A 26,406-nucleotide genomic window follows, 5' to 3' on the forward strand; every position below is an offset into this window, starting at 1 on the left:
CTTAAAGTGAAGAATCACTCAGGGTCTCTGGTAATAGACTAAAGAGAGCTAGAGAACAGCATTACAAAGACAAAGATCTGCGATTCAGAGATAGATGAGACTGGCTCTGCTCATTTCCCTGCTGCTGTATGATAAATCATTAATGATCACAACCAGTACCTTACCTGATCTGCTCAAATTAACTCCTTCTACACAGGCCAGCTATAGATGCTTGCATGACATCAAAGAAGAAGCGTGTCTGCAGCTACTGACCTCCAAATCACATCAATCTCATTGTGTCTGTTTTGTCAGTAATCTTTTACGATCTAATCCTCACCTGTATTCTGTATTCAAACTCTGTGTGTTTAAATGCCATATAAAATAATATAAAAAAATAACTGGTAAACCTTTTGACCTGAACGAGAGACCATAAAAAGACATATTTTTGGCAGAAGGAAGAAAAATCCCTTGTACACACACCCACGGATAACAGGCGAGAGAAAACAAGCCTAAAAGCTTCCATCACCTCAATAAGATCATGGGAACCGGTGCACAGTGTGTCAGCATCTCTCAACACCAGAGAATGAGCAGACTGACAAAATCGCTTTGACAGTCTGTTCACATGTAACATCTCCGCCTTGTTTCATCGGGGGATGCCCACAGATCGGAAGGCACAAGGTACCTCACAAACAAACTCCTCTGCGCCGGTGAGCACTGACACACAGTTTGGTATTGATCACAGGCAGACGGAGTGTCTCCTTTATAGAAAAGGGGCTGGTGTTATTCATGTCAATTAAGGTTCTCACACTGTACGTATTGATTGGGAACAACTCAACACAAGTTTGCCATGAAAATGCCGATTTACAAAAGGGCAACCAGGCTACAGCAATAGAGCAGGGGTATGGTATAATGGATTTGTTGTTTCCTTGTCCCCATGGTCCCGGTCTCCAGACTCAGTGCTTTGGCAATGCTTGAGTTGATTATGTCATTTTTGCATTCACACGGCATGCTCTCATGAAATGGTGTTAAATATAAATGTTAACTCCTTTAAAAGGACAGTCCACCCAAAAATAAAGATTGTGTCATCATTTAAAGCGGCAGTTCACCCAAAAATAAAGATTCTGTCATCATTTAAAGGAATAGTTCACCCATAAGTAAATATTCTGTCATCATTTAAAGGGGCAGTTCACCCAAAAATAAAGATTCTGTCATCATTTAAAGGAATAGTTCACCCATAAGTAAAGATTCTTTCATCATTTAAAGGGATAGTTCACCAAAAATGAAAAATCTGTCATTTACTCACCCCCAGGCTGTTTCAAATCTGCATATATTTCTTTGTTCTGATGAACACAGAAAAGATATTTGGAAGAATGTTAGCATTTTTCAGTTCTCGGACATCATACACTACCATATAAAAACAAATTTGTTCTGTTGAATGCAAAATGGGATATTTTGAAGAATTTAGGAAAACAAACAGTTCTGGGGCAGCTTTGGCTACCATAACATATTTCCTACTATGGTTGTAACATCATTTTTGGTTGAACTATTCATGTAACAAAATAAATCTGCACAAAAGCATCTTGCTATAATAGAAATATTCACATTGGGGCTACTGTTATATAACTACAGTTAAATCTTGAAAAGATTTCATAAATCATTTTCGAAATGATTTATGCTCGAAAATCTGAGCTATGTTCATGTTAGGTGCACTGTCTAAAATCAAATGCAAAAAGTCTTTCTCTAGGCAATGCAATGAAAGCTAAGGAAGACTCTGTAGAGAGACCCCTAAACAAGACATGGTCGCTGGGGTTTGGGGAAGGATTTTGGCAGACAGCATCAGCTCGAGACATGGCCTCTAGGGGCCTTAGAGGCCACTCCATTGCCAAGAAAGGAGAACGAAAGTGGCAGAGTAAACCGTTTTGTCAGGATGCCATTTAAAAAAAAATACTAAGTGCTAAAAAGGTGAACTGTGTCAACCGTCATGTCTCTGAATGTGTGTGTATCTGAGACGAGGAAGCATTTACCTCAAATATACCCTAGTGAGAATGCCTGTCATGTGTAAAAAACGATGGTTTCCTTGCAACTATGCAAAACCATCACACAAAAATCATTTGATGAAGAAAATATCCCGACTCATTTCTTAATGCGAAATTCCACTGAGATGTTTTCGCTTGGAAAGCTGATGTATCCGTCAGGTAGTAAGGTTACACTTTGTTGTCCTGTTGTTGCCGCCTATTAAAAATACATGGATATGTGATAGTAGTGACCTGAGACAGCCCTATAAGACAAAAACAAAAATAAAGTGAAATAGAAGGCTACACTTCAAAATGTGAATTTGGAGAATACAAGTACTTGAAAAGTAACTCAACTGAAAAGTCACCAAAACCAGATTATCATGTCTACAGTAGACATTTACAGTTAATGAATCCCATCATAAGTATGTTGTCCAGCTTGATTTTACAGGAATTCGTAACTATTTTATGAGGTGACAAATTCAAATTCATATGTTATTATAAGACAAAAACAATAAGGAAGCATATACCAAAGTGTAAACATTTCCTACAAATTAGTCCCCTCAAGTACAAATTGCAGAAGGGGCCAATTTATGAATTCATACATTTTATTTGTACATTTTGTAAGATCTCTTGTCGTGCCAGTGACGGTTAGGTTTAGGGGTGAGATTTGGTTTCATGTTTGCTTTTGTCTATTAATTGTCTGTTTATGTGCAATTTAAATCGTACGCATTTATAGAAATTTGCCACCTTATAAAAAAAATCAGAATTCCCTGTAAAATCAGGTTTGTAATCTTCTAAATCTGAACAATATCAACTATCAGGGATGTAACGACTCAACATGAGCCGGTTGAAAATCGATTATATGTGACGATTCAAGTCGGTTGAGATGTCAAATGAATCGCAATACGGTTTGACAGCAGGAGCCGCTTAGTTTACTTGCTAAACGCGGATATGCTGATATTTCTAAAATAATTGTAAAAAAATCCAAGTTAGGAAAAACAGACAAAGTTTAATTTTTGTATATTAAAGAGAAATTTATTTTATTTGGAATTTGTTTTAAAATTACAATTTAGTTACGTTATTTGAATTAAAATATATTTTTATTTTACAAAGAAATGTGCAGCATTTGAAGAACAATTAAAGGACAGTTGTTCATTTCTAATTTGTCTCAACTCATTTAGTAAAAAAATCTTGAAAAATGAATCATATCGTGAGATCAAAATCGTGAATCGCATCCCATCATGAACTGAGTGAACCATTACATGCCTATCAATTAATGAACAAAAATGTTGCAAACTGATCCAAATGCTGTTCACCTATGAAAATCTACAGTACTTCTTTAAAAAATTATTGTGCTAAATAGCATTAAAAGTGGTTCTTGGCTCGTAATCATATGCAAAAGCTATATAGAACCATATGTTGGTGGCTTAACAGGTTCTTTATGCGGAAATCGTATCGGTCGACCCAAAGAACTTCACACTGAAGCCCTATGTTGCTATATAGTGCCATTTTTTGTCATAAGTTAAACGATCACAAATTGCATCTGCAACACACAATGACTGCAAAAGGCCATGCGGGAGGACCAGTCAAAGGCAACAAACCTGTTTGTCTGTCAACACAGACATCATTTTTTATGTCCTCAATTTTCATTACACAGACTGTTCGCTGTCAAAACACTAAATCAGCAGTCCTCAATTAGCTAGGGGCAAATCTGAAGCCAGCGTGCAAACAGCTTGTCCTTTCCTGTTATATTTACATTGTGCCTTTTGTTAAAGCCTTTCACCACAGCGTAATAGACAGCGTCAACTTCGCAGCTGCTGCATGGTTAAATCCTATTGCTCAAACCTGGTTTGTCTCCATACACCTGAAATCAGGGTCTACAATATCCATACAGGAAGTCAAAGACACGGCTCAGGTTACATGTGCATTTGAGAAATGCTGGACTTATATGAGAGTGAGCGGACAGTACACAAATGCAATTTCACGTGTGCTTTCAATACAGCAGGACATGTTTAATTAACGTCAGGGCTCATTTGATGGCTGTCTGAGAGAGCTATTGTGGGTCAGTGTGGATCTCTCTATGATCCCATATTGTTCGGTCACGTCCAGCTACAGCAGAGATTTTAATTACTGTACCCCAAAACCAAACATCATTTGTTTGTGTACATATTAAATGACTGCTTTCTAGGGCATTCGAGAGATTTCTGTTTCGTTCCATCTCTGTCAGATTGCCTTAATCCTATTAGCCGACTCTCAGCTGCAGTGCTTACTAAGAGGTTTAAAGGGTCCTCTGTCAGATCGCCTTTTGCTAGATTCTCTCTATACATCCTGACCTGTGTTATAAACCTAGCCAATCTTTTCTTTTGTGCAGAATTTTATAGCAGATGTCACTTGGATACCGAAGAGAAGCAACTTGATTATTATCCTAACCTTCATGTGTCACTTGCATTGATTATTTTTAAAAGACTATAGCTGAAAATGGCGGCGAATCAATTTGAGGACGTAGTTCAGAGATGGGTGAGCAAACTCGAAATAAAGAGTGAAATTGTTGCAAAATGTTATCATGTTGCCAAAAACTGTGTTTGTGCTTATATTTATTGCATTTGTTTTCTTTATTATTACTATTTTGTTTCTTTAACCTATAGAGAAATCATATTAAATTTTGGTTTGTCTCTGAAGTTTTGTTTACACTGATAAAAAGTTAAACCAGGCATTACAAATTTAACTCATTACAGATTTATTTATTATAAATTGCATAACAAAAAGATAACATGATTTAAATGGTTTGTAGAGTTGTATTGTTTTGGGGGAATCGAAAATGAGTATATTCTATTTTTTACAGAGAATAACTGAAGAAAATGACTTCAGAAAAGAGGATCATGACCTTTTCCTAAACGCAGGTCTTACCTCCATTGCCCAAGGTAACAGTGCTCAACTGCTTGACTTCATAAAGCAGGAGGCCAATCAGGTAAATGCATTTCTTATTTCTTCATGATATAAAGGAATAATCCCCCCCCCCAACTCCCCTCCATCATTTATTCTTCCTCATGTCATTTCAAACTTGTATGAATTCCCTTCATCTGTGGAACACAAAAGATAATTTTTTGATAATATGACAGAAGCCAATGAGGTCCAACACTGTTTGGTTACCAACATTTTCCAAAATATCTCCATACAGGTTTGAAATGACATGAGGGTGAACTGCTCCTTTAAAGCTTTAATACAATTTTACAGAGATTCTCGAAGTAAAATGGTGTATTATAAAATATTGCAGTGACATTTCTGTGACACCAGTCTACTTGGTAACATGATAGGCTGTTAATCTCTAAAACCACCACTTTGTTATTCTTCATAACTGACTGTTCCCTTGACCCTTGGGTGTGGAAATGTAATTTAGTGGAGAAGCAGTTATATCCCTTGCTCCACTAGAAGCCCTCTTAAGAGCAACACTTAAAGAAGTGCTGTTGATGTACCCATTTCTTGCACTCTTCACTTTGCGATACAAGTAGCAAACATTAAAAATTCTGTATCTAAGAATGCTGTATCCATAGTTAACCAAATACAGAAATATGAAATATGGTCATATGAACAAATAAATATATTGCTGTTTTTCAGGAAATAACACTGTACTTTTAAATGATTCATTTGAAGAATACTCGTTAATACGTTTAATTGTTAGATATTTGCAAAACCCAGTGAAAAACAAGGGGGACTAATTACATTGATTGATGGTAAAAAAATAAAAATCACAAAATATGCAGATACAAGGTTTCAGATGGACACCAGCGGTTTGTCAGATTTCTGTTAATATTTCTGCCTTCCTGTGAAAAAAGAGCCAATCAAGACTAAAGATTCTCTGGGGGTGTTGCTCTGGACTTACTGTTGTGAAATACCATTGCCTTTGCAAAAGAGTTTAATGACATTGCCACACACATTAAAAAATGTTTATTTAGTATGCTTAAAGTGTTGCAATAATACTGTAAAGAAAAAAGATTAAATCTTACATTTCTAGCACATAGTGAGGTCTATGGCATGCAGACTACTGCCTGCACTGGTGAAAAATCACAGTTGTGCTCATGGTCAGGCTATCCTCGATCATCTCATACTGGTAAGACAGCACTTGCTTTAGTTGGAATATATTGATTGATGTAATTTTTTAAAGACCAGTATAAGAAGATATCAAAGATAACTTTTATTGCAGGTCTGCAATGTCAAAGAGCTCCTCGATATTTTACTACAGCAAATGGATGACATTGATCCGGACGCTACTGCAGACTCCATCACTATTCTCATGCCTCTTATTCAGACAGGTAAGAGGTAACTGAACCACACATAAAGATACATGTACACTTTGAATGCATTTTAAAGGTAATTTTTCCCCATCAGTGCTGTTGAGAATGGAGTCAAGGGCATTTGGATTCGCTTCGGCCATGGATTCTCTTCAGAATCAGATTTCAAAGCTGCCAGTACCATATTCGCAAAAACAGGAACAGGAAGATGAGTATGGGCTCTGTCGATGCTGCAACGCAGCACTGACCTTTGTACAACCCTTTGTGCAGGAAGTCAAGAATCAACACCTGAACTCAGCAGCCACCAACCAAGACACAAACCTAAGACCTACTCTTCTAAAATTGTATGCATTCAAATCGGTCTTTATCAATGGAAAAAGCCCTAAGCTAAATACTGTAAGATGTTTAGAGTTATCCTTAAGAGAATTCACGCAGAAATTACAATTATTTCCAAAATGTACTTGCCCACATGTCATTATAAACCTGTATGACTTTCTTTCTTCTGCAGAAGACAAATGAAAATATTTTAAAGAATGTTGTCAACCAAACTACACTGGCCACCATTGACTTTTATTGTATGGTGACAAAACCACATTTCTTAAAATATTCTCTTTTGTATTCCACATAAGAAAGAGTCATATACAGGTTTTGAATGACAAAGGGTTGAATAACAGAACGATGACAGAATATTTAATTTTTGGGCAACATAGTGGTTTTAAACCAAGTATATAGGCCTCATGTCATGCTTTAACAGGATGGCACTTTTTCTATAACGGATATAGCTGCATGGCGAGTTTGAGAGAACCTCTTCTTCAAGCTCAACTAGACAGAGAACTGAATACAATGGAAAAATCACCCCTGTGGAAGTTTGCTACAGAAATTATGGTACTTTTAACACTCACCATATCAGTTGTTAGCCTCAGACATTCTATGTTTAAATCTAATAACTCATGCTTTTCATTCTAGGCAATCCTAGCAATGATTCAAGAGCCCTTGCCAAACATTTTATTTGGCATTGCTGTGAAAAGTGCTGCCTGTCACCCAATTGAATCGAGAGCTTGTATTGCTTACTTGCTCTTTGTCCAGCTTATTGCTATGGAGGTATTTCCTGCAGTGTTTAGGTACGTCATGAGCTTGTATGGTTAACTTGCAGTCCTTACGAAATTTAAAGATGCAGCAACTTTTTGTTGTTAAAAAACTTTTACAGTGTTTTTTCAACACATTTTAAGATAATTGTGTTAAGTAACCTGCTATTTTATCTTTCAAACAGAGATGGCGATAGAGAGGCAGTTACAAATTGCAGTTTAAACCATAATTTTTTGTTTGTAAACCATATTAACCACAAATTTACTATGTTCTCACCACAATAACCAAAGTTTTATCATAGTATTTGTAGTGAAACTAGGATTAGTTACTAGTCCAAAAGTATGGTAATACAAATGGTTATCAATCTGCAATTATTCAAACTTTACTACAATAAAACTGTGGTTACATTTTTCTTAGAGTTGTATCTTTATACAGAGGAAGTGTTTGCGTTAGGTTAAATTGCAGTTAGACCTCAAAATGTCTCTCCATGTGTTTACCAGACTTTACGAGAGTAAGGACTGTTAAAACCACAAATCTCATGGGCTTTATAAAGCAGTTAAAAAAAAAAATTCACTTGCAGAGTTTTCTTTTTTTACCTGAACATTTTCATTGTAAACAACAAGGATTTAGTCCCCTCCGACAATTTATGATAATTATTTTATGATAATTTAAACGTATTACAAAGTTGTTGACAGATGGAATTTAGGAACTGGAGTAACGAAAGCCACATATTAATATACTTTTAACGTCAACAGATATCAACACATTTAAAACATTTTACTAAATTAAATTTATGATGTTTTATTTCAGCCCTGTTTTTATCCTGAAGTGTAATATGGAATACATCAATCTTCTGTTGAGTAGGTGTGTAAATATACTTTTTTAATTAAAATAACAACGTAGTACATTGAATTATGGTAATACAATTCCCTTCCTGCCTTTTTCATTTTAGAAAGGATGAATCATGGATTTTGAAAGGCTTGGTAAGACGTTAAATTACACCAAAACAAATGTGAATTTACACTAAATGTGTATATTGTACTAGAAAACATGTATTTTCGGGGCGGGGGGTTCAGGACTTAAAAGTAAAAAGTTTGGAGAGAGTTACAGACAGCAGTCTCCCAGCAGAGCTCTTAGAACTGAAATCGTTTCATGAGGTTCCGCAGGTATGCAAACTATGTATCAGTTTACTCAAAATAAAGAATATAACATATTTTAAAAGTGTTAGTGTTATACAATTTGGTTGTTTACTTTAATTATAATTTCATGTTTTAAGACACCTTCTGTAATTTACAGAACTTAGTTAAAATCATGACAGACTGTCCAATTCATCATTTAGTAAGTACTCGAAACACAGCTCACGTTTTCATCGTATTTTTGTGAACGGAGTGGACAGATTTTAAGTTTGTGATTATTTTATCTTTTCCATCCAGAAAGGGAAAAGTCTTGTAGTGTTCCAGCTCTTTATAGAGAAGCTTAATAGTGAAGCCAAGCACAAGTTCTTCAGGTATGATATGTGATGCTATTTAAGATTTATTTAAGGAATGTACTGTACATAGTTTATATAACTAAAATTGAACAATTGAACATTCAAGTCCCTGCATGACGTATTTTTCTATTGTGTACACGCAGACGCATCATGAAAACAAGTCATCATGCAGGAGTAGAAAGCATCATCATCAAAAACATCAAGAATCAAGTGGAACTGCTAAGAAAGGTTGTTGCCTTACATTCCTCCGTCATATTTTCAGTTTTTTTATTTTCCTAATCGATTTAATCGGATATAACTACTTTGTGAGTTCGGTCCTTATTATGGCTTAAATCAAAACAAACCAACTGCAGTTTGATTGATTTTAATTGGAATGCACAATAAAAAAACATGATTTTTGAATCATTTTTACTGAGGTATCTCATTTTGGACCCAAACTCTTCATATGTTCGTTTGCTTTAAAGTCAGGTAACCAGGGCGGTTGGTTTGAGGGGACGCGGTTCGTCTCACTGCTCAGAGACATCATCATTCTCCCACAGGGCCATGAAACTGACTTGCTACATGGAATGGACAGGTGGACAGACCCTGTATATTTTTTTAAAAGACAAGACATCACACCCCGAAATGACACACAGTCAACATAATGCAACTTGATGGATCTCATTATCTTTCATATCAACAAATCATTGACATGAGTCGTAACCCAAGTACAGACCCCACATATGGCAGCTGTCTCTATTTTAAATGTTAGATCTCCTACCAACAAGATACAATCCATCCCTACCATCATTTATTTATAAGTGTAGTCCAGGTTTACTGTCACAATCTCTCAATACAGAGCAGATGGTAAGCAGTCCGATATTTTGAGGCAGATCCTGTGTCATTTCTAAAATGATACTAAACCTGAGTGATTGACAAACTTCATTTGGATAGCCTGTCCCTGATTAATTAATTAGGCCTTTTGCCGATTTACAAAACTTTAACCACTTTTAGCACAATGTATGTAACTGCATCAAACACACAAGGTCGGCTGGTTCTGACAATAAGCAATGAAGTTATGTTTTTTCTTTGTTGTTTAAATAATTCATTATTTTAAAGGATCATGGAGTCTCTGAATATTCTGAGGTACTTGTTACTACTGGAACGAGAGAGATGTGTAAGATTTTCACACTGAATCACACACAACATCAGCATCTATTTTATCATTCTTATGTTATTTTAATACTAAGCCTCATATCTTTGCATGCATGTATTTGTTTTCAGACCCGAATGTGGACAGACTTGTGTGACATTGCAAACAGTTACACACAGTTATTACGAGTGTGTCTGAAAATGTCTAAATCATACTACAGGACAGAGTTACAAAATCTACGAGAGGATAAAAAGATACGGGCCAAAGGTAACACACACTCATTAATTATCAATGGCCTATTTCAGGTCTCTTTCCTTTTCATTGTTATTCTTACATTTTTCCATTATCGTAATGTACTAAATCATGCGAAATAAAAAAAGTGTTTTCCTTGTAGTAACACATTAATTTCTCACAGAATTTAAAGAAGCCTCTGGGAATAGAAACGTCCAGAGAATGATTGTGAATGCTGAGATGCTTGGCAGCATGCCACGTGATACACAGGACAAGGTGAATTTATCAGAGCAAATAATCTGAATAAAGACAAATGGTTTCGATAGGTCATATAACACAAACGTATATCAATTGCAGGTTCTGCAGTGCGCCCTGGTTACGTATGACTTAATGGAAAGCCTTGTGGTCCGTATAGAGGAGAACATAAAGAATCCAGAATGATCAAGAAAGTGAATCAAGAATGATCGAAGTGGAACAATTACATCTGTTTAAACTTGAACACTGCATTTTTTATTTATGCTTTTTGCAATAACAGTATCTTGAATAATGTTTTGTGAATCATTGCTTTTAAGGGCTTTTCACCACAAATAAAAATAGCTTTCTCTTTAAATCCTATTAGAAGAACATTCGTGGTATTCTTTTTTAAATAAAAGTTATTTATTAGTTTAAACATTTAAATAAAAGTTATGGGCCGCTGGTAAGAGTTTAACAGGCTTCTATGGTATTACACTGACACCTGCTGTTAAAAAGAAGCATAGAAAATCAAAGACCACCCTTATGGACCACACTGCTGAATATCAACGGAGCTGCATCTCCTTAAGCATTTGCCAAACAGGACAGTGATCAATGATGTGAGCACAGGCCAAAACCATCTGACCTCTTAAATTCTCTACACGGGGTTTACTTGTGGCCTGAAATAAAAAGGGCATTTACATTTTTGCAGATGTCATACTAACAAACATTGTATTGTTTGTCTAAATTAGGGAGACATGCTGGTATAGGACGCCTAATAATGTATATTATAATGTACACAAGTTATTGCTCATAATGTTAAACAGTTAACATGAACATTAAGCATGCCTGATTAACCTCTGGACATTTTCCCATATCAAATAAATGAATGGATTAAAATACCCATCAGAAAAGCACCAAAAATACAGACAACCAACAAAACTTACTTCAGCGATGACCAGCATTCCTCTGACTACATCACTAGTATTATGCACAGGTAAGACTCTGAGGTTACCGCCGAGAAATCTGTGGCAAAATTTTAAATTGTTTACTTTTTCTTTACTTTTAAACAAAACATGGTACAATATTGCAGAATGCATGCTATTCAAAACAATATGATTTAATATTACATATTTACATCATGGTAAATAGCATCATGGAGTTTAATTAGAGAATCTTCAGATGCCTTTTCGTCTATTTTTCCATGCATGTAGGTATGAATTTCCTGTTAAAATCATGCACCTGTTCTGCACTGATGATAAAATCTCCCACTCCCTTATTCCGTAGACTGGGGCTTGGAGCAAAAGGAAACTATTTCTGTGGACCTGCATAAACTTTTCAACCCTCTCAAAAACTTCTCCATTCTCAAGATTTGCAGGAAACTCCTCGGGTGTGACAAGCAAAAATGCTGTGCCTGTGCAACAGAGAGGTGAAACCAAGGCGTTAGTGTGTCCCGCGCTCGCTTTGGCCTGTTGCAGCGATGTCAACGCGACGCCATATTAGTGAGGACAAGACTGAGGTTTTTGATTAATGAAGGCCGTTAGAACGTTTTTGTACTCCACGAAGATGACAAACCATCAATCACGAATACACTGTAAATGCTTTTGTGCTTTATATATATAAAAACACACCTTCCCGTTTACTTGTTTGCATTTAAGAAAGTCTTGACCTCCCCTATATGTCAAATAGGCCATTGATGTTAACTTAACAGAACTCGGCGTCAGCTCGACCACTACTAAGTGTTCCAAATTAAACAAATGCCATACAATCCACAGATAACTTTACGACATGCTTACCTGATATAACATAATTTAATGTCTCATCAGATCTAATAATGTAATTGGATAAACCTATCTTCATTTACCTGACGTTGGAAATACAAAAGAAGAGGGCAGAATGCTGTCCGAGCGACGAATTCTGTGCTGCTGTGCTAATAACATATTCGAGGGTTTATCGCACTACAAAGACAATAATATGTTAAACAGTGAATTATAGAATTTAGTTAAATGAGTCTTACAATCTAATAATAAGATCATAGCTGTTTATGCAGTGCTTCAGTCGATCACTCAAAGCTAGCTAACAATTAGCATTTGCGTAAACAAGACGGTAGAATCAAAAATGTTCCTCAACTAACTAAACAAAGATAAGAACATTAAACCAACAACCTGAGGCGAAGTGCTGATTATTACAGTTGTTTTCCAAGAGTTGCTCGTATTGCTTGACATTTCAAGTTATATTATTGTACTTAATATTCTGCTCTGCAAGACCATATGGCACTAAAGTAAAAAGTAGGGCTGTCAAAAGATTAATCGCGATTAATCGCATCCAGAACAAAAGTTTGTGTTTATATGATACATATCTGTGAACTGTGCACAAAATGTTTGTATTTATTAACACACATATCCATGCACATATTGAAGAAAAACCTAAAAATGAATAAACATTTATATATAATTTCAATAATTGGTAAATATAAATAAATACATGTAGCTATTTCTTAAATATGCATACATGAGTATGAGTTTGTATTCATAAATACAAAATTTATATGCACAGTACATAGACATATATGGTGTAAACACAAACTTTTATTCTGGATGCGATTAATCTTTTGACAGCCCTAGTAAAAAGTTAAGGTTGTATGTTATTTATTTGGTGTGTTAAGTTTGTATGGATTTTCTGAATGGCACATTAACTCAACGGTACGTGACGTTACGCATTCATGCATGCTGATTGGTGATTTATAGAATCGCACGTAAAAAAGTCAAATAAATAAGTCCTAATATGTTTTCATCATCAAATATATCTATCTCTTATAAACGACTAGCACACCAGCCTTGGACACCAGATACCACTTTCAGTAGGCCTATGCATAAAATCCTTTGCTCACTACGCCGTATGTTATTATGTCGTTAAATAATACATTTTAAAGACAAAATCACGTGATACTTTATTATATTGTGTATGAGTTCTTGTGGGTTTCAGATGAATTGTGAGGACTTTCAAACAAAACACCTGTGGCAATAGCTCAGTGGTCTAGAAACACCCTCTCTGACAATATAGATATTGACCTGATCGGACACATAAGTGGTGTACCACCAAATTATGTTTGAAATTCCAAGGTTGATATCATCTGTTATCATATTCAATACGCCTAGAGCAAATATATTTTTCACACATACTACACATTCAGTAATGTAACGCTTACGAGTTTAAAAAATGTTATGCATTCAAAAGCATGGATTTGTTTGCGTTCAGTTTAACAGTTGTAGATATGATGTTAATTGCTAAACAGATGTTCTTATAAAAGTGAGAAGCAGACCTTTGTGTGTAGACCAAAAGAAGCTATTAGATCATCTGAAAGGTGAGGCTGGTATCTTACCAGAACTTTTCTATTTCTTTTGTTTCTATGCTCACAATACATAACAAAGATTCTCAAATTAAGTGCTATGATTTTATAACATCCTACAGACTAAACCGTACATTTGCCAAGACAAAGATGAAACATCATTGGCGTGCCAGCCACGTGTTTGTGCTCTTATGTGCTTTTTCGCTATGTGTTGAGATTGTAAGTTGTGGAACCAGCTTCCTCAGCCCGGCCCAGAAACCACAGGTGAGTGAAAGATCTAATAAATCCACCCTTAAGTATGTCAATCCCATTTTAACCATGAAATACACCATAAATACATCAACAAAACTTGTTGTTTCTTAGCATTGGCATTTATAGGGAAGCATTCATTTTTAAGGGTCAAAGAGAAAGAAGACCACCACGGACAAGCAGAAGGGATGCTGGTGATCCTGAGATCTCTGTGCTTAGAGAAGATGGGAAGTTTATGGTAAAACCTCGGCATTGGCAGATATTATGTGAAACAAAGATAATTTGAGCTGGGTGTTAAGAAGTGAGTACTACCCACCTGTTGTTCTCACCATCTGTTTAGGTTAGTGCTCCATTTGAACTGGGCATGTCTCTGAGTGAAGCGGAGTATGAGAAATACGGCCCTGTACTGCAGAAGATAGTGGTGAATCTTCTTAGTAACTCTCCTTTCGGTAAGCCTAAATCACTCTTTTAGACACGTTTAAGAAAAAAAATGTAACAAGTACATTTAAATTGTTTTAGAAGTGTGGGGAAAATTATACGTGGTATATTGTATACATTCTGGATGAGGGTTATTAAATAAAGCCACCATGTTTACTGTTTGTTTGTTTGTTTCAGAATGACTACCTACTGGTCCTGTAGGACTCAAATCCCTTTAAAACAACTGAATATATTAATTAAAAATATGATCCAACACCATTACCTGGAATAAAATAAAAAAATGTTATAAATAAATAAAAATATTCTGTCTTAAGCCATTTTCTTTGTTTAGTCTCATGTGTGAAAATGTTTGGCTACTGTTGTACTGCATTACTGTACCTAATATATAATATTTTCTCTAATGCCAATGATCAGACTGTTATATTTAACAAGTCCTGCATAAATCAATATCTTCTAAAGCAAATCACAAAACCATTTTTGTTGCATAAGCATATACATTTATTTAATATTTCAGCTTTGGAAAAAGTTACATTTATATAAAACCAACAACTTCGTACAATTTTTGGTTTTGGTTTCTCGCAATCGGTTATACTTATTTTGTTTATATAAACATTTACGTGATGACGCTTAGAAAAAATTATATAATTATAATACAGCAGAAGACACAAGTAGGCATTTTATGTCACTCATGTCAAACATGCATACATAACTTTTAAGAATGTAAGTGGACGAATTAAACAAAACCCAAGAACTGAGACAACAATATTAAAACTAACAAGGTTTTAAAATGAATAACAGATGTGAAATTTCCACAACAACGCAAGAAACTGCAAAAGCGCTGCACTTACTAACAAACTATATTACACAGGAATTTAAACTGTTGAAAACGGTTTTCCGGACAGTGTTATATACACCCAAGAAAATGTCAAAGAAATCATGTACTTAATAACAGACTATTTATCTGACCAACTGATGCAGGACTAAGCTTGCCAAACATTTGCTAACAGGTTTAAATGCAAAAGGCGTACAGAAGCAGGGGTATAAGGTACTGAAATGGAGCTGTCAGTTACAGACCATATATATGTTTAGTGTTCTGACGGACTGTTTGCAGAACTGTGGGTAATTGCACTCCCTTCAGCAAGCTGATCTCATGTAGTGTGTGTATGCCCATACCAGGATGAGCAAACCGGCATATAGACTTGGGCACCTACAAAGAAGAGAAAACTATACGCGTTTAAGACAGACCACAAAATTAATGAGACATGCACATACAGTCGAACATAAAGAAATGGACAAAAAGAGGTTTGTTAGGTTACAAATGATTAATACATTTAATGAAATACATGTTGTTGTCAGCAAACAATGTGCACTCAGAAACACACACATGCACTGTTACCTGTCTAGGTAGGAAATACGGTGCATCTGTTTCCAGTAAGATTCTGTTGAGTGGAATTTTTCTCACGGCGTCCCGAGCCTCCAAAGCACGATAGTATGTGATCAGTCCAGTGAAACCCACGCACAAATTTGTGAATTCCTTTAGGAACGGCTCAATCACAGAGTAGCTGTTGGTGAAACAGTGTCTAACACAAACAGATACAGGTTAGACACGAAAAATACAACCTCCATGTATTGGTACCATTGTTGTTGTTGTTTTTTTGCATACAATGGGCCGTTGACATTGTTATAAAAGTGGTCTCTCAATGCAAAAAAGGGGTTGAGCTATGAAGGAAACTAACCGATGTATTTTGTAGTCTCGGGGAACACACTTCTTCATAATTGTCAGCAAGTCGTCATCAGCATCACGGCAATGTATAACAAGAGGTTTTCCAAGTGACACGGCCAACTGCAACTGCCGCTTGAACACCTCAATAAACAAAGACAAATACTTTAACTGTGCATTGTAAACACCTGTACAATAACCTGAAATGTTTTTATAAAGCTGCTTTGAATTTGCTATAGGACTGAAATTAAGTCTGAATGTCGCATTTCAGTGTGCAATACCTCTTTCTGTTTCTTTGAGTCAGTAGAATTCTTATGCGAGTAATCCAGACCGATCTCTCCAAATGCGATGGCCTTAGGGTGACGCAGGGCACCCATGATGCTTTGTTCATGAGTCTGGTTGTACTCCTTGGCAAAATGGGGGTGGCAACCAAAAGCCCCCCACACTTTCTCCTCTCCTAAAAGTCCCTCCCAGATGGCATCTTTCTGTGTAATTCGTGGGTTACAGAAGTCCGCAATGCAACCCTTAAACTCCATTGGGAAACTACTTGCATACTCGGTCTGAAATCTTTGAAAACTTCCCTGGAAACCCAGTTTCCCGTAAAGCATGTCAAGGTGACAATGCGTGTCGAAAAATCCAACGTCTGCATCGGAGTAGTCTGGCAGCCAAAGGGGTTCCGAGCCAACCGACACCCTGCGGGTGGCATCATCCGTAGCAGGATAAGTCTGTAAGGATGCGTACGCGTTTGACTCTGAAATCCTCCGTCTAGAAAGAGGTAAAAAACTACAGTTTGCGGGTGTAGATGGGGCAGAGGATATGATTCTGTGTGTCCTGTCGGGTACAAGGAAGGAATCAGACAGTGGAGAAGAAGAGGCGCTGATGACTGACTGCTGTAAATAAGGGGAACCTCTAGGCGTGCTACAACGCAAATAGTTCTCAGTAGGTTCAAGAGCAGAGGCTGTGTATGGTGTTGAATGCTTTGACAAAATCTCCCTGGCAGGAGGGTTACGGCTAGAATCAACTACTTTACATCGGTGTTCCCGAGATTCCAGTTCCCAGAGGTTTTGGGGGAATTCTGAAGGCATAAAGGCACGTGAAGGCATGTATTCCAATGGTGGAAGTGTATCCAGACACTCATGGGCTTTTCGCTGCAGCTTTGGCTCAAGGAATTCTTCTTGGGAGAAGACTTCAACTTGCTCCGGGTCCTCGACATCCGACCAATCTGGCGATTCTGACCGCTTTAAGATCACAGTCTGTGCATCAAAGACATGTTACTAATAGAGATCAAGGGGATTAATGCAACTATATATAAAAACACTGTAATGTTAGCAAAGTAAGTATACATACCAATATGTGCTTAAATAAAGCAATGCTTGATAAATAAAAACAGTATATTTTAAACAATACTATATTTTAAACAATAAACAAAAAGAAAAAAATTCCAACGAACCGGCTTGAGATTCACAATTTTAACCACATATGGAACCATAACTAAAAAATTATTAATTTACTTATTTTTCAATCCACCTCATTTGAATCAATAACTAGTAAACAGTCCCAAAAAAGTCTTACCCTAGTGTCTGATTTTATTTCAGTCTGGTCATCTTCAGAGTCTATGGACTCCAGCAGAGGAGGATTCTTCTCATTGAATGAGCAGCAGCCATGGACATCCACAGACTTGTTTTCCTCCTGTGCCTTCACAGGTTTGTCAGGAGTCTTCCGAGAAGGCGGCTTCTTAAACCCATCGCTGGATGACTTTTTCTCTACATTCCCCATCACGTCACTCAAGGCTTTAAGGTAAATTACCTTTAACCCCTCCTCGGGACTGCTGCGTTTCCTATCAGCAGGAGGTGTAGTGCCCAAAGCAGCACCCTATTTGCAACAATAAACAGGCAAAATGACCACCCTCCTGATTCAACTTTTTATATAGAGTAGGATTGCTCTATGCATCACTGCATAGGAGTCTGCTCGGTGGAAAAATAGTCTAAGTCTTAGGCTTACCTCTCCAAGACTGAGTCTTTTCTTCAAAGACTTGTGGCATCCAGTCATCTTTAAGCGTGTTTTGGGCGTAACTATAATCCGTGCTGTTTGTTTCTGTGGTGTGCTAAGTCGCATGTTTTCCATTTCACCCAGTCCGGCTGACCCAGTGGATGTGTTCAAGGCAGGCCCATCCTCGCTCACAGCATCATCCTGCCCAGCTCCATCCCAGCATGTGGGTTGTGCCACACCCACACTGTTCTTCATAAGCTTTCTGGGGGAATCCACAGCCTTATGAAACCATGTAAATTTCACCTTTTCCCTTTTGCGGTTCATCACACAAGGATCTTTCCAAAGACAGGAAACAAACATAAGAATCCATAAAGATCATTTCAGATCAATGAGAAACACCGATTATCTTGTAAAAACAAATCAAGCCTCGAATCTATAAACATTTATAAAGTGCAAAGCATATTAACTAATGGTAAAAGGTGAACAGAATCAGTCAAATTAAACAATATGGATACAGATGAATTTAATCACTATTCACACGTCTTTAAAACGTGATATGAAGGGTTGGTAAACATCGCAAGGTAACGACTTTTTTGCAGTTATATTAATCTTTATATACACTATTATATACAAATAACATAACGTAAAACGCGTTGACGTGTATACGTAAAGCACAATCAGTTAACTACAGAACACAGGTTAACTGCTAGCAACTAGCAGACACCTCATTTCGGACCTACACTGTGAGCTCTGGAGTACATAACACCGATCAAAAATTTAATAGTCTTCATTAAACCCGATTTAATCCATTAAAGGTCGATATTTATATTACAAACCTTGAGACATGCACAGATGAAGAACGTTAAGGTGGATCACGTGCGTGCGCAATTAGCTATGAGTTCCGTTGTGTCAATCATCATCACCGTCACGGGTCCAGATTCACCAAAATGTTCTTAAGACAAAAATTTAGTTGAATTTAAATAAGTTTATAAAAATGTACCTAGGTGCAATGCTCGAAATATAAAAATAATCAAATATTTTCATAAGAACATTAAAAATAACAACTATTCTATATTTCCCTTTTTTTATAAAAAAAATAAAGTTTATTACAACTATTACTTTCAACATTTAACAAGATCTAGTCTGCTGTACAATGGTAAAAACATGGTCACATTTTTGTTGAGTGACCTTGATATATTGAATGATGTAAAGGTTCTTCTTCATTTTACTATTACAACATCTTTTTTCACCTACAACATTATATCATGGATCCACAAAGAAAATCCTTCTAGCCTCAGGACTTAAAACCACAAACCCTCTTGCTGGAAGACAATTGTACCCACTGAGCTGCTGTTCCGCCCTCATTTCCAGGTTTAAATTAAAAGAAACCCACAACAAATAATTGTGTAAAAGAAATAACTATTTAATTTTTTGATGCAACCTTTTTTTTGACACACATATTACGACACACACATTTATACAATTTAAGTGACTTTATTATTACAAATCTTTTTACGAAGTTGGTTTTTACAAAATATAAAGTTAAGGTACATATAAAGAGAATTTTAAACAAGAATTTATATACAGTATTGCTCTCAGCTATTGCTAGGCCTACTAAAGATAATCACACAAAATCAGCATTTTCTTTTATCAGAATCAGTTCGTTTATCACTTGAAAGTCTTGAAAGCATTGCTTTATGGTATTCTCAGCAAAGACCTGTTTGAAAGCATCCATATGCTTGAGAAAAGGTTCCTCATGGTTTCAGGTTTGTCACATTTTACAGTGGTAGGGTCGTCCATTTATATGGGACTGATGCACAGGCATGCTGAGCAGACTGAAAGATTTTTATACGTTTTGCTCTTCTCTGTTCTCCAATAATTTCTGTTCTACTCGTTGACTAATCCTTCGTAGATCAGCGTGAATACTGGGCCTTTGAGCAAGGTCTTCTTGTAGGCATCGACCTATCTCCAACCGACAGATATCTTCACTGCGAACCAGCTGCCTCACAACTTGCAGACATCGTTCTCGCAAAGTAAACACTGGAAAACACACACAAAAAAACAGTAAATTTTTTGGCATCACCAAATGGTTTGCTGAAGCACTGGACACAAAGATTCCTGTTGCACAAGGTCTTTAAAATGATTTTTTTTGTGGCATTCCTTTTCAGCACTGTTTTATAGAGCTTGGCTGACTGATTCATCTTTACTGAGCTCAATATAGCTTTATTTAAGTTTAAAGGTTTGATATTTCTTTCTGATAACTGAAGCACATTTAAGAACACATTTAATGTAAAATAACCATGTCAGGTTAAAAAAAGATTAGTAATGACTTGTGTTCATTAAATGAATTCACAAAGTGAACCTGTTATCAATGTACAATTTTATGAAAGGAAACAATGACATATGGTATACCAGGCAATGTGATATTGGCAATTGAGACCTGTCCATTTCCAAGGGGGGTTGGCAGGTACATCTCTTTATTATTCACCAGCATTGGATCGTCCGTCTCTGCATCACGAAACATCCATGGGTGACCTGCCAGAAAATAGAAATCTGTTCAGATAAATAACTTTACTTCAGCGTCAGTACAGTGCAGCCACAACGACCATACGTTCAATTCAGAGAGTAGCTTGTTTCACGTTACGCACCCATATAAGTTGTCATTCTTCGTCTTGTGTAAGGTTGAATATCTACGTATGGCTGCGGCTCTCCGCGGAAGTTGATCCAGATTGGCTTTACGACGCGCGGACTGCGGTTGCAAAACACTACGTCAGCAGGCAGGCGGCTTACCAGCGATCGGACCAGGGGCAGGGGCTCCCCCTCCAGAAACTCTTGAGGCATCGTCAAAATACAGCTGACAGCCTACCAATAAATGCAAAACTACACAGGCAATTTTCCGTATAGCTATAAAAATACCGTAATTCCTTAAAGGAATAAACCTATGTGAAATGGCCTAGACAACCAGGGAGTGATACAAAGCGAAAAGAACATGAAGTACCTAGATCTCATCTCGCACTACGTGACTATCCACTTCTCTTCTGTATGTTGTTGTGATCACGTGATTATCCCAGGGCCAACGAAGACGACTGTGCAAGTTTGCAACATGCCCCTCTAGTGGTTTGGAAGAGAAATAAAAACTCTCTGGGGTACGCAATTATTTTTTGAGATCGTTATTCTGTTTCAGTCCATTGTAGACAATGTTGCGTAAAATAAGTTGCATTTTACATCTGACCTAAAATAGCGCGTTACAAAAATAACGTATTTTATTGTTCCTGTAATGCAAATGCATTGAGTTAGCAGGACAAGGGATAAACCTAGGGAACATATGACGTAACTGACATAAAAATCTAAGAAGTGTTACTTAAATTAATCCTATATCTATAGTTATTTCTGTACCTTGATGTATTTTAGAGCCAAATGCATATAAAATGTTAATACGTAAATACAAATTGTTATTGTTTGTGAGTAAAAAAATATTTAGTTGACGTTTACATCTAAGTAAAAAAAATTGTATTTTGTTAAATCAATGTTTATCATAATATTGCCCGTATGCATTACAATAGTAAACCCCTTAAGAGCCTGCAGATGCCATGATGCCAAACTTTAACAATTGTGATTGCTAAAAGTGAGTTTGATCAAACACTCTCTTTTCAGAAGTGGTTTATTGTCAAGAATTGATCAGTAATGAACACAATTTAACAGTGTCAACCTGTTGAACAGTAGCATTCCATCTTTGTAAATTAGCGTGTAATGTTGTGTGTTTTCTTATCTTACCATACCTACGTATTTGATTACTGTATAATGTACACATGAGTAGGATAAATTCACTGTATAAAATGTGTATGTTGTACTCCATTTCATGAAGATGTGAACTGTTTGTTATTTTTATAGATTTAAATGCAGACTGCAGTTTTTTTCAATACACCAACCCCCTGGATGCACATAGCCCTCAGCATGTGCTTGAATCTCATGACACATATATCATACTCTCCAAATAAACAGTTTCAAAAAATAACTGAAAAAAGACAAAGCAAACCCTAATATACACAATATTTTTAGTAGCAGTCATGATATTGGGTCTTAATGTCATAAAGCGGATCTCCCTGATATTTCCCGTTATAAAACCGGCTGCCAAATTCGGCCAGTTGTGTGACGTCACGTGAACTTGCAGCACAAACACAACATCATATAGCATCTTGAGAATGATTGGTTCAAGCGTTTTTTTTTTATCGTTTTGTGCAAAACAGGTACAAGAGCATCTGATTGGTTGATGTACTCTACTGATAATGATTGAAAAAGGACTCTTGCTGTTGAGATAAATCCACCCCTAGAACATTTCCCTCGTTTTTTTGTCAACTAAATTAAACAATCACACTTTGGTTTTTACAACTACACAGGCTTTGGTCACATATGACATGATATAGAAACACTGGCATATAATATTTGTTTCTATGACAGAATCAATACCTGTTATCTGTGTGCTTAGAAAGTAAATTATCTACATTACAACAGACTGTTATTTCCTAAAGAGCCCACCTGTTCTGATATTGCACGTTTCAGGCTGTACTACACACGGCAGAAGGTGTGTAAATGCAACTACTTGCTTTCTGTTGTACCTTCTACTCCAGTGTCCTAAGCGTCCATGTCTCCTTTCCCTTCCTCTCCCTATTCATGCATTCATCTACACAATCAATCTCACAAACAAACTTTCCTTTCTGGGTGAGGTTTTGGAGTCTCATGTTTTTAGACTGACCCTGCATGGGAATATACGCTTGTGGGTTTGGGTTTAAGGTCACAGGTTATCCACAGATCATATCACAGGCACAGCAAGCGTGACCCCTCTACACCCTCGTCGCCTTGCGGGATAGTTGGTAGCAGGGCAGAACGGGTTAGACCCCAAAAACGAGGTGGACTGAGGTCCTTCTTCACTGCGGAGAACTTCCAGCCCATGTGAGAACCACAGGTTCTGCACTGAGCAATTGTCCATGCATACCTAAAGAAAAAAGTATAATAATAAAATAATGACTCCTAATGCTGGCTAACTAAAATCTATTTGGGTAGATTCTTAAACTCTTAAACCCTTAATAATCAAAATTAAGTTTCAACTCAAACGGATACTTGAAAAATTGATTCTCACCCTGGAAACCAACTATGCAGTGTGGAAGGACGCCCAATCAGGTTGAGGTTGTTGGCCTTGTAGACTGTAAGTGTCTCATGAACATAACCATGAGGATTCACATATGCTGCCATTGGCCCATACAGAGACAGACTGCAGAGGGAGTGCCATTTTCATTAGATTTCAATAAATGAAAATTCAGCTGCAAACTGTGAAATTCAGATATTGGAAACATCAAAGTCTGACCTGAATATCTCATTCTTGCTAGTTATCTCAGTATCCTGACACTGTTTACAGCATAAAGAGGTGCACTGAAAATAGACAAAATATATCAAAATACAGATGAAAAAAAAAAATTCAGTTAAAAAAACTATGATGGAAGTTAATTGTGCATGCAAAAAAAGACAGACATACCCTGTCCATGATGTCCAACTCGCAGCGAAGTCTCTGAATGGCGCTGCCAATCTTCAGCAGCTGCAGTCTGAGAGCATCATCTATCGGAAGACATGCAGCGACCCTGTACGAGAAATCTACAGAGTGGAGATATAGAACTACTTGTGAGTGTTTTAGGATCCCAAATGACAAAATGCTTTAATTATAAGCGTAGATGTCCTATACCTGTGGGATTTGTGGGCAGGGACTCATCTTTGAGGTTTTCATCCCATTCATGTAGTTGTTTCTTTACTCTGCTCATAAGAGTTTTCTTGAGTGTGACATAAACAGACACTCATCACTAAGTTGAAATAAGTTTGCAAAAAACTTTGTCTATACCAAAATTGAACTCACAGAGTCGTAGAGGGAATACACCCAAGGGGGCCATGAGGTCATACTAGCAGAGCTCATTTTTTTCTATGAGGAAAATAAGATAATACGAATGTAATTCATTTAATAATTATAATTTATTGTAATTCATTATTATTACAGATCTTAGTCAAAATCTGCTAAAGGGGAAATATAGGAACAACAGTTTAAGAAGTAATTTTCATTACTATTAACGGCAGGATCTGCATTCAAAATGAGATATAAAACATTTATAATAAAAAAATATTTTAAGAATTGTATCACTATCTTCTTAGTTATCTAAGATTAAGGCACTTCTCTTTAATTATATAATTGATAATTATTATAACATTATAATTTTCCAATAAAACATGAAACATATTTCCTGATTTGTTACATTTACCCCTTAGCAGATTTTAAAGCCTATAATAATAATGAGTATTCAAAAAATGATGTTACTTGCAAAGCTGTATGTAAAACTAAGTTAAATAATTTAATATTAAATTATTTGATATTAAAATCTGTTTTAAACTTAGAAAACCTAAAACACACTAGTAGTATGTCAGTGTTTTGTGTTACCTGTCTACAGGTCTGGCTGCATTGCACCTGCTGGGGTGTCATATGAGTGTGTTTGGACTGTGCCGTGTGAGAATGTAAACGTGGCAGGAATTGCAAAGCACATAAAGGGTCTGGCAGGATCCTCTCAGGTAAAATCTGCACTTTTGCCTGACGAATCCTATAAATAACACAAGTTTTGTTCAATGTTTCAGCGTGTTCAATTAAAACTGGCTTATTAGCCTATATTATTACAATACCTCGATTTACCTTAACCTGCTTCTGAAATTTTAACAGTATAAGCTAATAAATAAAAAGTAGATGTGTATTACATATACAACAGTGTTATGTGGATGATTCCCACCCGTCAGCTTGTGTGCGTATGTCATGCACTCTGAAGCGCTGCCGTCCAACAGCTTTGATCTTCACAGTCTCTATTCCATACTCCTGTTCCTCACGAAATGCATAGATCTCGGCAGTGGTCCCAAACTCTGCCTTCATCTCTGTTCCACTTGTATCAGGACTAAAACAGATAGAAATCATACTTGTACAAATTCTGCAACAATGTCTAAAGTTTATTTATTATAGAAGATACTGTATATAGCTATAGAAGTATATTACTGTGGTTTTACGGTACCTGTGTGCTAGCACGGCAAAAGTGCGATCCTGACCTATGAGGTTGCGAAACATGCTGACCTCCTGTGGTCGGAATAGCTGCAAGGGCAACGTCTGACCTGGGATCAGTATGAGAGAAATGTGAGGAAGAACTGGCAGAGTCTGCACGCTGTCCTCATCATGCAGGGTACGACCGTGAAACTCCTCCATGTCTGAGCCCAGATACTAGATCAATGTAAACAAAATCAAGCAGAAATGTTCACAAACTCAAAACAAAATTTTATTGGCATGAATACTATTTTGTATGTTGGACAGAGCTACACTTCTTAAATCAATTATTTCATAACATTTAAAATAATGTTATGCAATGTTAATAAACAACAACAAGACAACACTCAAAATATAATTTGTTGACCTCCTCAGGTGTGATCACATGACTTTAGTGTTTATGTGTATTGATGATGGATGAAACTCACAGCGTGTGAAGTGGGCAGACTCGTGTCAAAGTTTATAATACTTGGCTTTTCTGCTCTCTCACCATCTCGATCCTCCGTCTCCATGTCGTCTTCCTCTTCTTCTTCGTTTTCTGTAGACAAATATAAAACCTGCTACAGACTAATGCTTTCAATTTCATTTATTCAAGCCTGCTTTCGGTTTCTCGTGTATTATCTAATCATTTGAGGACATTGGTCATGCTGAAAGCTTCCGTTTACAAATGTATATGCCACTGATGTACATAAATACCTTTACTGATAAGTGCGTAGCTCCGTATCTTTAACTAATCAATCAGTGCCTTTTAAATAAATCAGTTTTAATGAAAAGTCGCTCAGCTGTCATGCACGTCGACTGCTGCAGATGTGGGAATGTGTGCAAATATCTCCCTTACTGTTTTGAGGAGCACAATTAAAATGCGTGCTTTTAATTCTGCTAAAGCTCCTTATTTAATAGGGGAGTATCCTACAGATGTACCTGGCAGAAGCTGTAGTTGGTTCCCCATTTCGTCGTTTAAGTTGTTGTCGTTGTCGCCTCCGCCCCTCTCAGCAGCCATAGTCCGTGTGTTTACAATCCGCAGCAGCACAAGCATGAAGAAACACGGGCAGAAAATATAAACAGCGCCCTCGTGTGGATGGATGATGAAGACAC

At 36.7% G+C, this 26,406-nt stretch overlaps 6 protein-coding genes across 8 annotated transcripts; 2 read left to right on the forward strand and 4 right to left on the reverse strand.

Annotated features, from left to right (window-relative positions):
* The first annotated feature begins 4,472 nt into the window (after window positions 1-4,472).
* glmnb (glomulin, FKBP associated protein b) lies at window positions 4,473-10,662 on the forward strand. Its single transcript, XM_056751036.1, has 18 exons — window positions 4,473-4,511; window positions 4,837-4,962; window positions 6,007-6,102; window positions 6,196-6,304; window positions 6,381-6,627; window positions 7,066-7,168; window positions 7,250-7,404; window positions 8,180-8,233; window positions 8,322-8,352; window positions 8,446-8,535; window positions 8,666-8,707; window positions 8,803-8,876; window positions 9,002-9,086; window positions 9,323-9,432; window positions 9,957-10,014; window positions 10,122-10,257; window positions 10,406-10,497; window positions 10,579-10,662. The coding sequence occupies exons 1-18, from the start codon at window positions 4,473-4,475 to the stop codon at window positions 10,660-10,662; spliced, it is 1,731 nt and encodes a 576-aa protein (XP_056607014.1).
* Window positions 10,663-10,765: 103 nt separating this feature from the next.
* LOC130424822 (protein SPO16 homolog) lies at window positions 10,766-12,791 on the reverse strand. Of its 2 annotated transcripts, none has more exons than XM_056750767.1 (5): window positions 12,618-12,791; window positions 12,317-12,410; window positions 11,695-11,866; window positions 11,400-11,478; window positions 10,766-11,132 (listed from the first exon to the last, which is right to left on the reverse strand). In XM_056750767.1, exons 1-5 carry the CDS (start codon window positions 12,675-12,677, stop codon window positions 11,019-11,021), a joined length of 519 nt encoding a protein of 172 aa, XP_056606745.1. In that variant the 5' UTR covers window positions 12,678-12,791; the 3' UTR covers window positions 10,766-11,018. The 2 variants fall into 2 exon arrangements, with proteins under 2 accessions (XP_056606745.1, XP_056606746.1); XM_056750768.1 differs by lacking the exon at window positions 12,618-12,791 and adding an exon at window positions 12,470-12,592 and having other exon boundaries at window positions 12,317-12,382.
* A 286-nt stretch (window positions 12,792-13,077) lies between these two features.
* ghrl (ghrelin/obestatin prepropeptide) lies at window positions 13,078-14,803 on the forward strand. 2 transcript variants are annotated; one of them, XM_056750769.1, is made up of 6 exons: window positions 13,078-13,154; window positions 13,748-13,816; window positions 13,924-14,065; window positions 14,199-14,288; window positions 14,391-14,499; window positions 14,666-14,803. In XM_056750769.1, exons 1-6 carry the CDS (start codon window positions 13,123-13,125, stop codon window positions 14,668-14,670), a joined length of 447 nt encoding a protein of 148 aa, XP_056606747.1. In that variant the 5' UTR covers window positions 13,078-13,122; the 3' UTR covers window positions 14,671-14,803. The 2 variants fall into 2 exon arrangements, with proteins under 2 accessions (XP_056606747.1, XP_056606748.1); XM_056750770.1 differs by lacking the exon at window positions 13,078-13,154 and adding an exon at window positions 13,384-13,574.
* A 186-nt stretch (window positions 14,804-14,989) lies between these two features.
* tatdn2 (TatD DNase domain containing 2) lies at window positions 14,990-19,134 on the reverse strand. The gene is made up of 7 exons (XM_056750832.1): window positions 19,034-19,134; window positions 18,210-18,532; window positions 17,781-18,080; window positions 16,490-17,461; window positions 16,225-16,352; window positions 15,885-16,068; window positions 14,990-15,695 (listed from the first exon to the last, which is right to left on the reverse strand). The coding sequence occupies exons 1-7, from the start codon at window positions 19,041-19,043 to the stop codon at window positions 15,555-15,557; spliced, it is 2,058 nt and encodes a 685-aa protein (XP_056606810.1). The 5' UTR covers window positions 19,044-19,134; the 3' UTR covers window positions 14,990-15,554.
* A 465-nt stretch (window positions 19,135-19,599) lies between these two features.
* On the reverse strand, window positions 19,600-21,252 carry vhl (von Hippel-Lindau tumor suppressor). Its single transcript, XM_056751291.1, has 3 exons — window positions 20,846-21,252; window positions 20,610-20,732; window positions 19,600-20,237 (listed from the first exon to the last, which is right to left on the reverse strand). Exons 1-3 carry the CDS (start codon window positions 21,036-21,038, stop codon window positions 20,044-20,046), a joined length of 510 nt encoding a protein of 169 aa, XP_056607269.1. The 5' UTR covers window positions 21,039-21,252; the 3' UTR covers window positions 19,600-20,043.
* Window positions 21,253-22,238: 986 nt separating this feature from the next.
* On the reverse strand, window positions 22,239-26,352 carry crbn (cereblon). Its single transcript, XM_056751290.1, has 11 exons — window positions 26,233-26,352; window positions 25,740-25,849; window positions 25,286-25,488; window positions 25,013-25,171; window positions 24,673-24,829; window positions 24,100-24,162; window positions 23,932-24,016; window positions 23,728-23,843; window positions 23,560-23,624; window positions 23,335-23,466; window positions 22,239-23,190 (listed from the first exon to the last, which is right to left on the reverse strand). Exons 1-11 carry the CDS (start codon window positions 26,345-26,347, stop codon window positions 23,013-23,015), a joined length of 1,383 nt encoding a protein of 460 aa, XP_056607268.1. The 5' UTR covers window positions 26,348-26,352; the 3' UTR covers window positions 22,239-23,012.
* Window positions 26,353-26,406: the final 54 nt, after the last annotated feature.

This window comes from Triplophysa dalaica, chromosome 6 (assembly GCF_015846415.1).
Source record: "Triplophysa dalaica isolate WHDGS20190420 chromosome 6, ASM1584641v1, whole genome shotgun sequence".
NCBI lineage: Eukaryota > Metazoa > Chordata > Actinopteri > Cypriniformes > Nemacheilidae > Triplophysa > Triplophysa dalaica.

Bases quoted from the DNA above. Each gene is read 5' to 3' on its own strand.
- glmnb (XM_056751036.1), top strand. From the start codon at position 4,473: ATGGCGGCGAATCAATTTGAGGACGTAGTTCAGAGATGG. The intron at 6,305-6,380 runs GTAAGAGGTAAC...TTTCCCCATCAG, and splicing joins CATGCCTCTTATTCAGACAG to TGCTGTTGAGAATGGAGTCA. The intron at 10,498-10,578 runs GTGAATTTATCA...TATCAATTGCAG, and splicing joins CACGTGATACACAGGACAAG to GTTCTGCAGTGCGCCCTGGT.
- LOC130424822 (XM_056750767.1), bottom strand. From the start codon at position 12,677: ATGTCAAGCAATACGAGCAACTCTTGGAAAACAACTGTAATAATCAGC. The intron at 12,411-12,617 runs GTTGTTGGTTTA...TTGTCTTTGTAG, and splicing joins TAATCAGCACTTCGCCTCAG to TGCGATAAACCCTCGAATAT. The intron at 11,867-12,316 runs GTAAATGAAGAT...TCTGTTGCACAG, and splicing joins TTTTGTATTTCCAACGTCAG to GCACAGCATTTTTGCTTGTC.
- ghrl (XM_056750769.1), top strand. From the start codon at position 13,123: ATGGATTTTCTGAATGGCACATTAACTCAACG. The intron at 13,155-13,747 runs GTACGTGACGTT...ATTGCTAAACAG, and splicing joins AATGGCACATTAACTCAACG to ATGTTCTTATAAAAGTGAGA. The intron at 14,289-14,390 runs GTAAAACCTCGG...CCATCTGTTTAG, and splicing joins GAGAAGATGGGAAGTTTATG to GTTAGTGCTCCATTTGAACT.
- tatdn2 (XM_056750832.1), bottom strand. The intron at 16,353-16,489 runs GTATTGCACACT...TTGTTTATTGAG, and splicing joins ACTCAAAGAAACAGAAAGAG to GTGTTCAAGCGGCAGTTGCA. The intron at 16,069-16,224 runs GTTAGTTTCCTT...TGTTTGTGTTAG, and splicing joins CGAGACTACAAAATACATCG to ACACTGTTTCACCAACAGCT.
- vhl (XM_056751291.1), bottom strand. From the start codon at position 21,038: ATGCCTCAAGAGTTTCTGGAGGGGGAGCCCCTGCCCCTGGTCCGATCG. The intron at 20,733-20,845 runs GTGCGTAACGTG...ATTTTCTGGCAG, and splicing joins AAGAATGACAACTTATATGG to GTCACCCATGGATGTTTCGT. The intron at 20,238-20,609 runs GTATACCATATG...TGTGTTTTCCAG, and splicing joins TGCCAATATCACATTGCCTG to TGTTTACTTTGCGAGAACGA.
- crbn (XM_056751290.1), bottom strand. From the start codon at position 26,347: ATGCTTGTGCTGCTGCGGATTGTAAACACACGGACTATGGCTGCTGAG. The intron at 24,830-25,012 runs GTGGGAATCATC...TGTTATTTATAG, and splicing joins ATACGCACACAAGCTGACGG to GATTCGTCAGGCAAAAGTGC. The intron at 23,467-23,559 runs GTCAGACTTTGA...CTCCCTCTGCAG, and splicing joins AGCAAGAATGAGATATTCAG to TCTGTCTCTGTATGGGCCAA.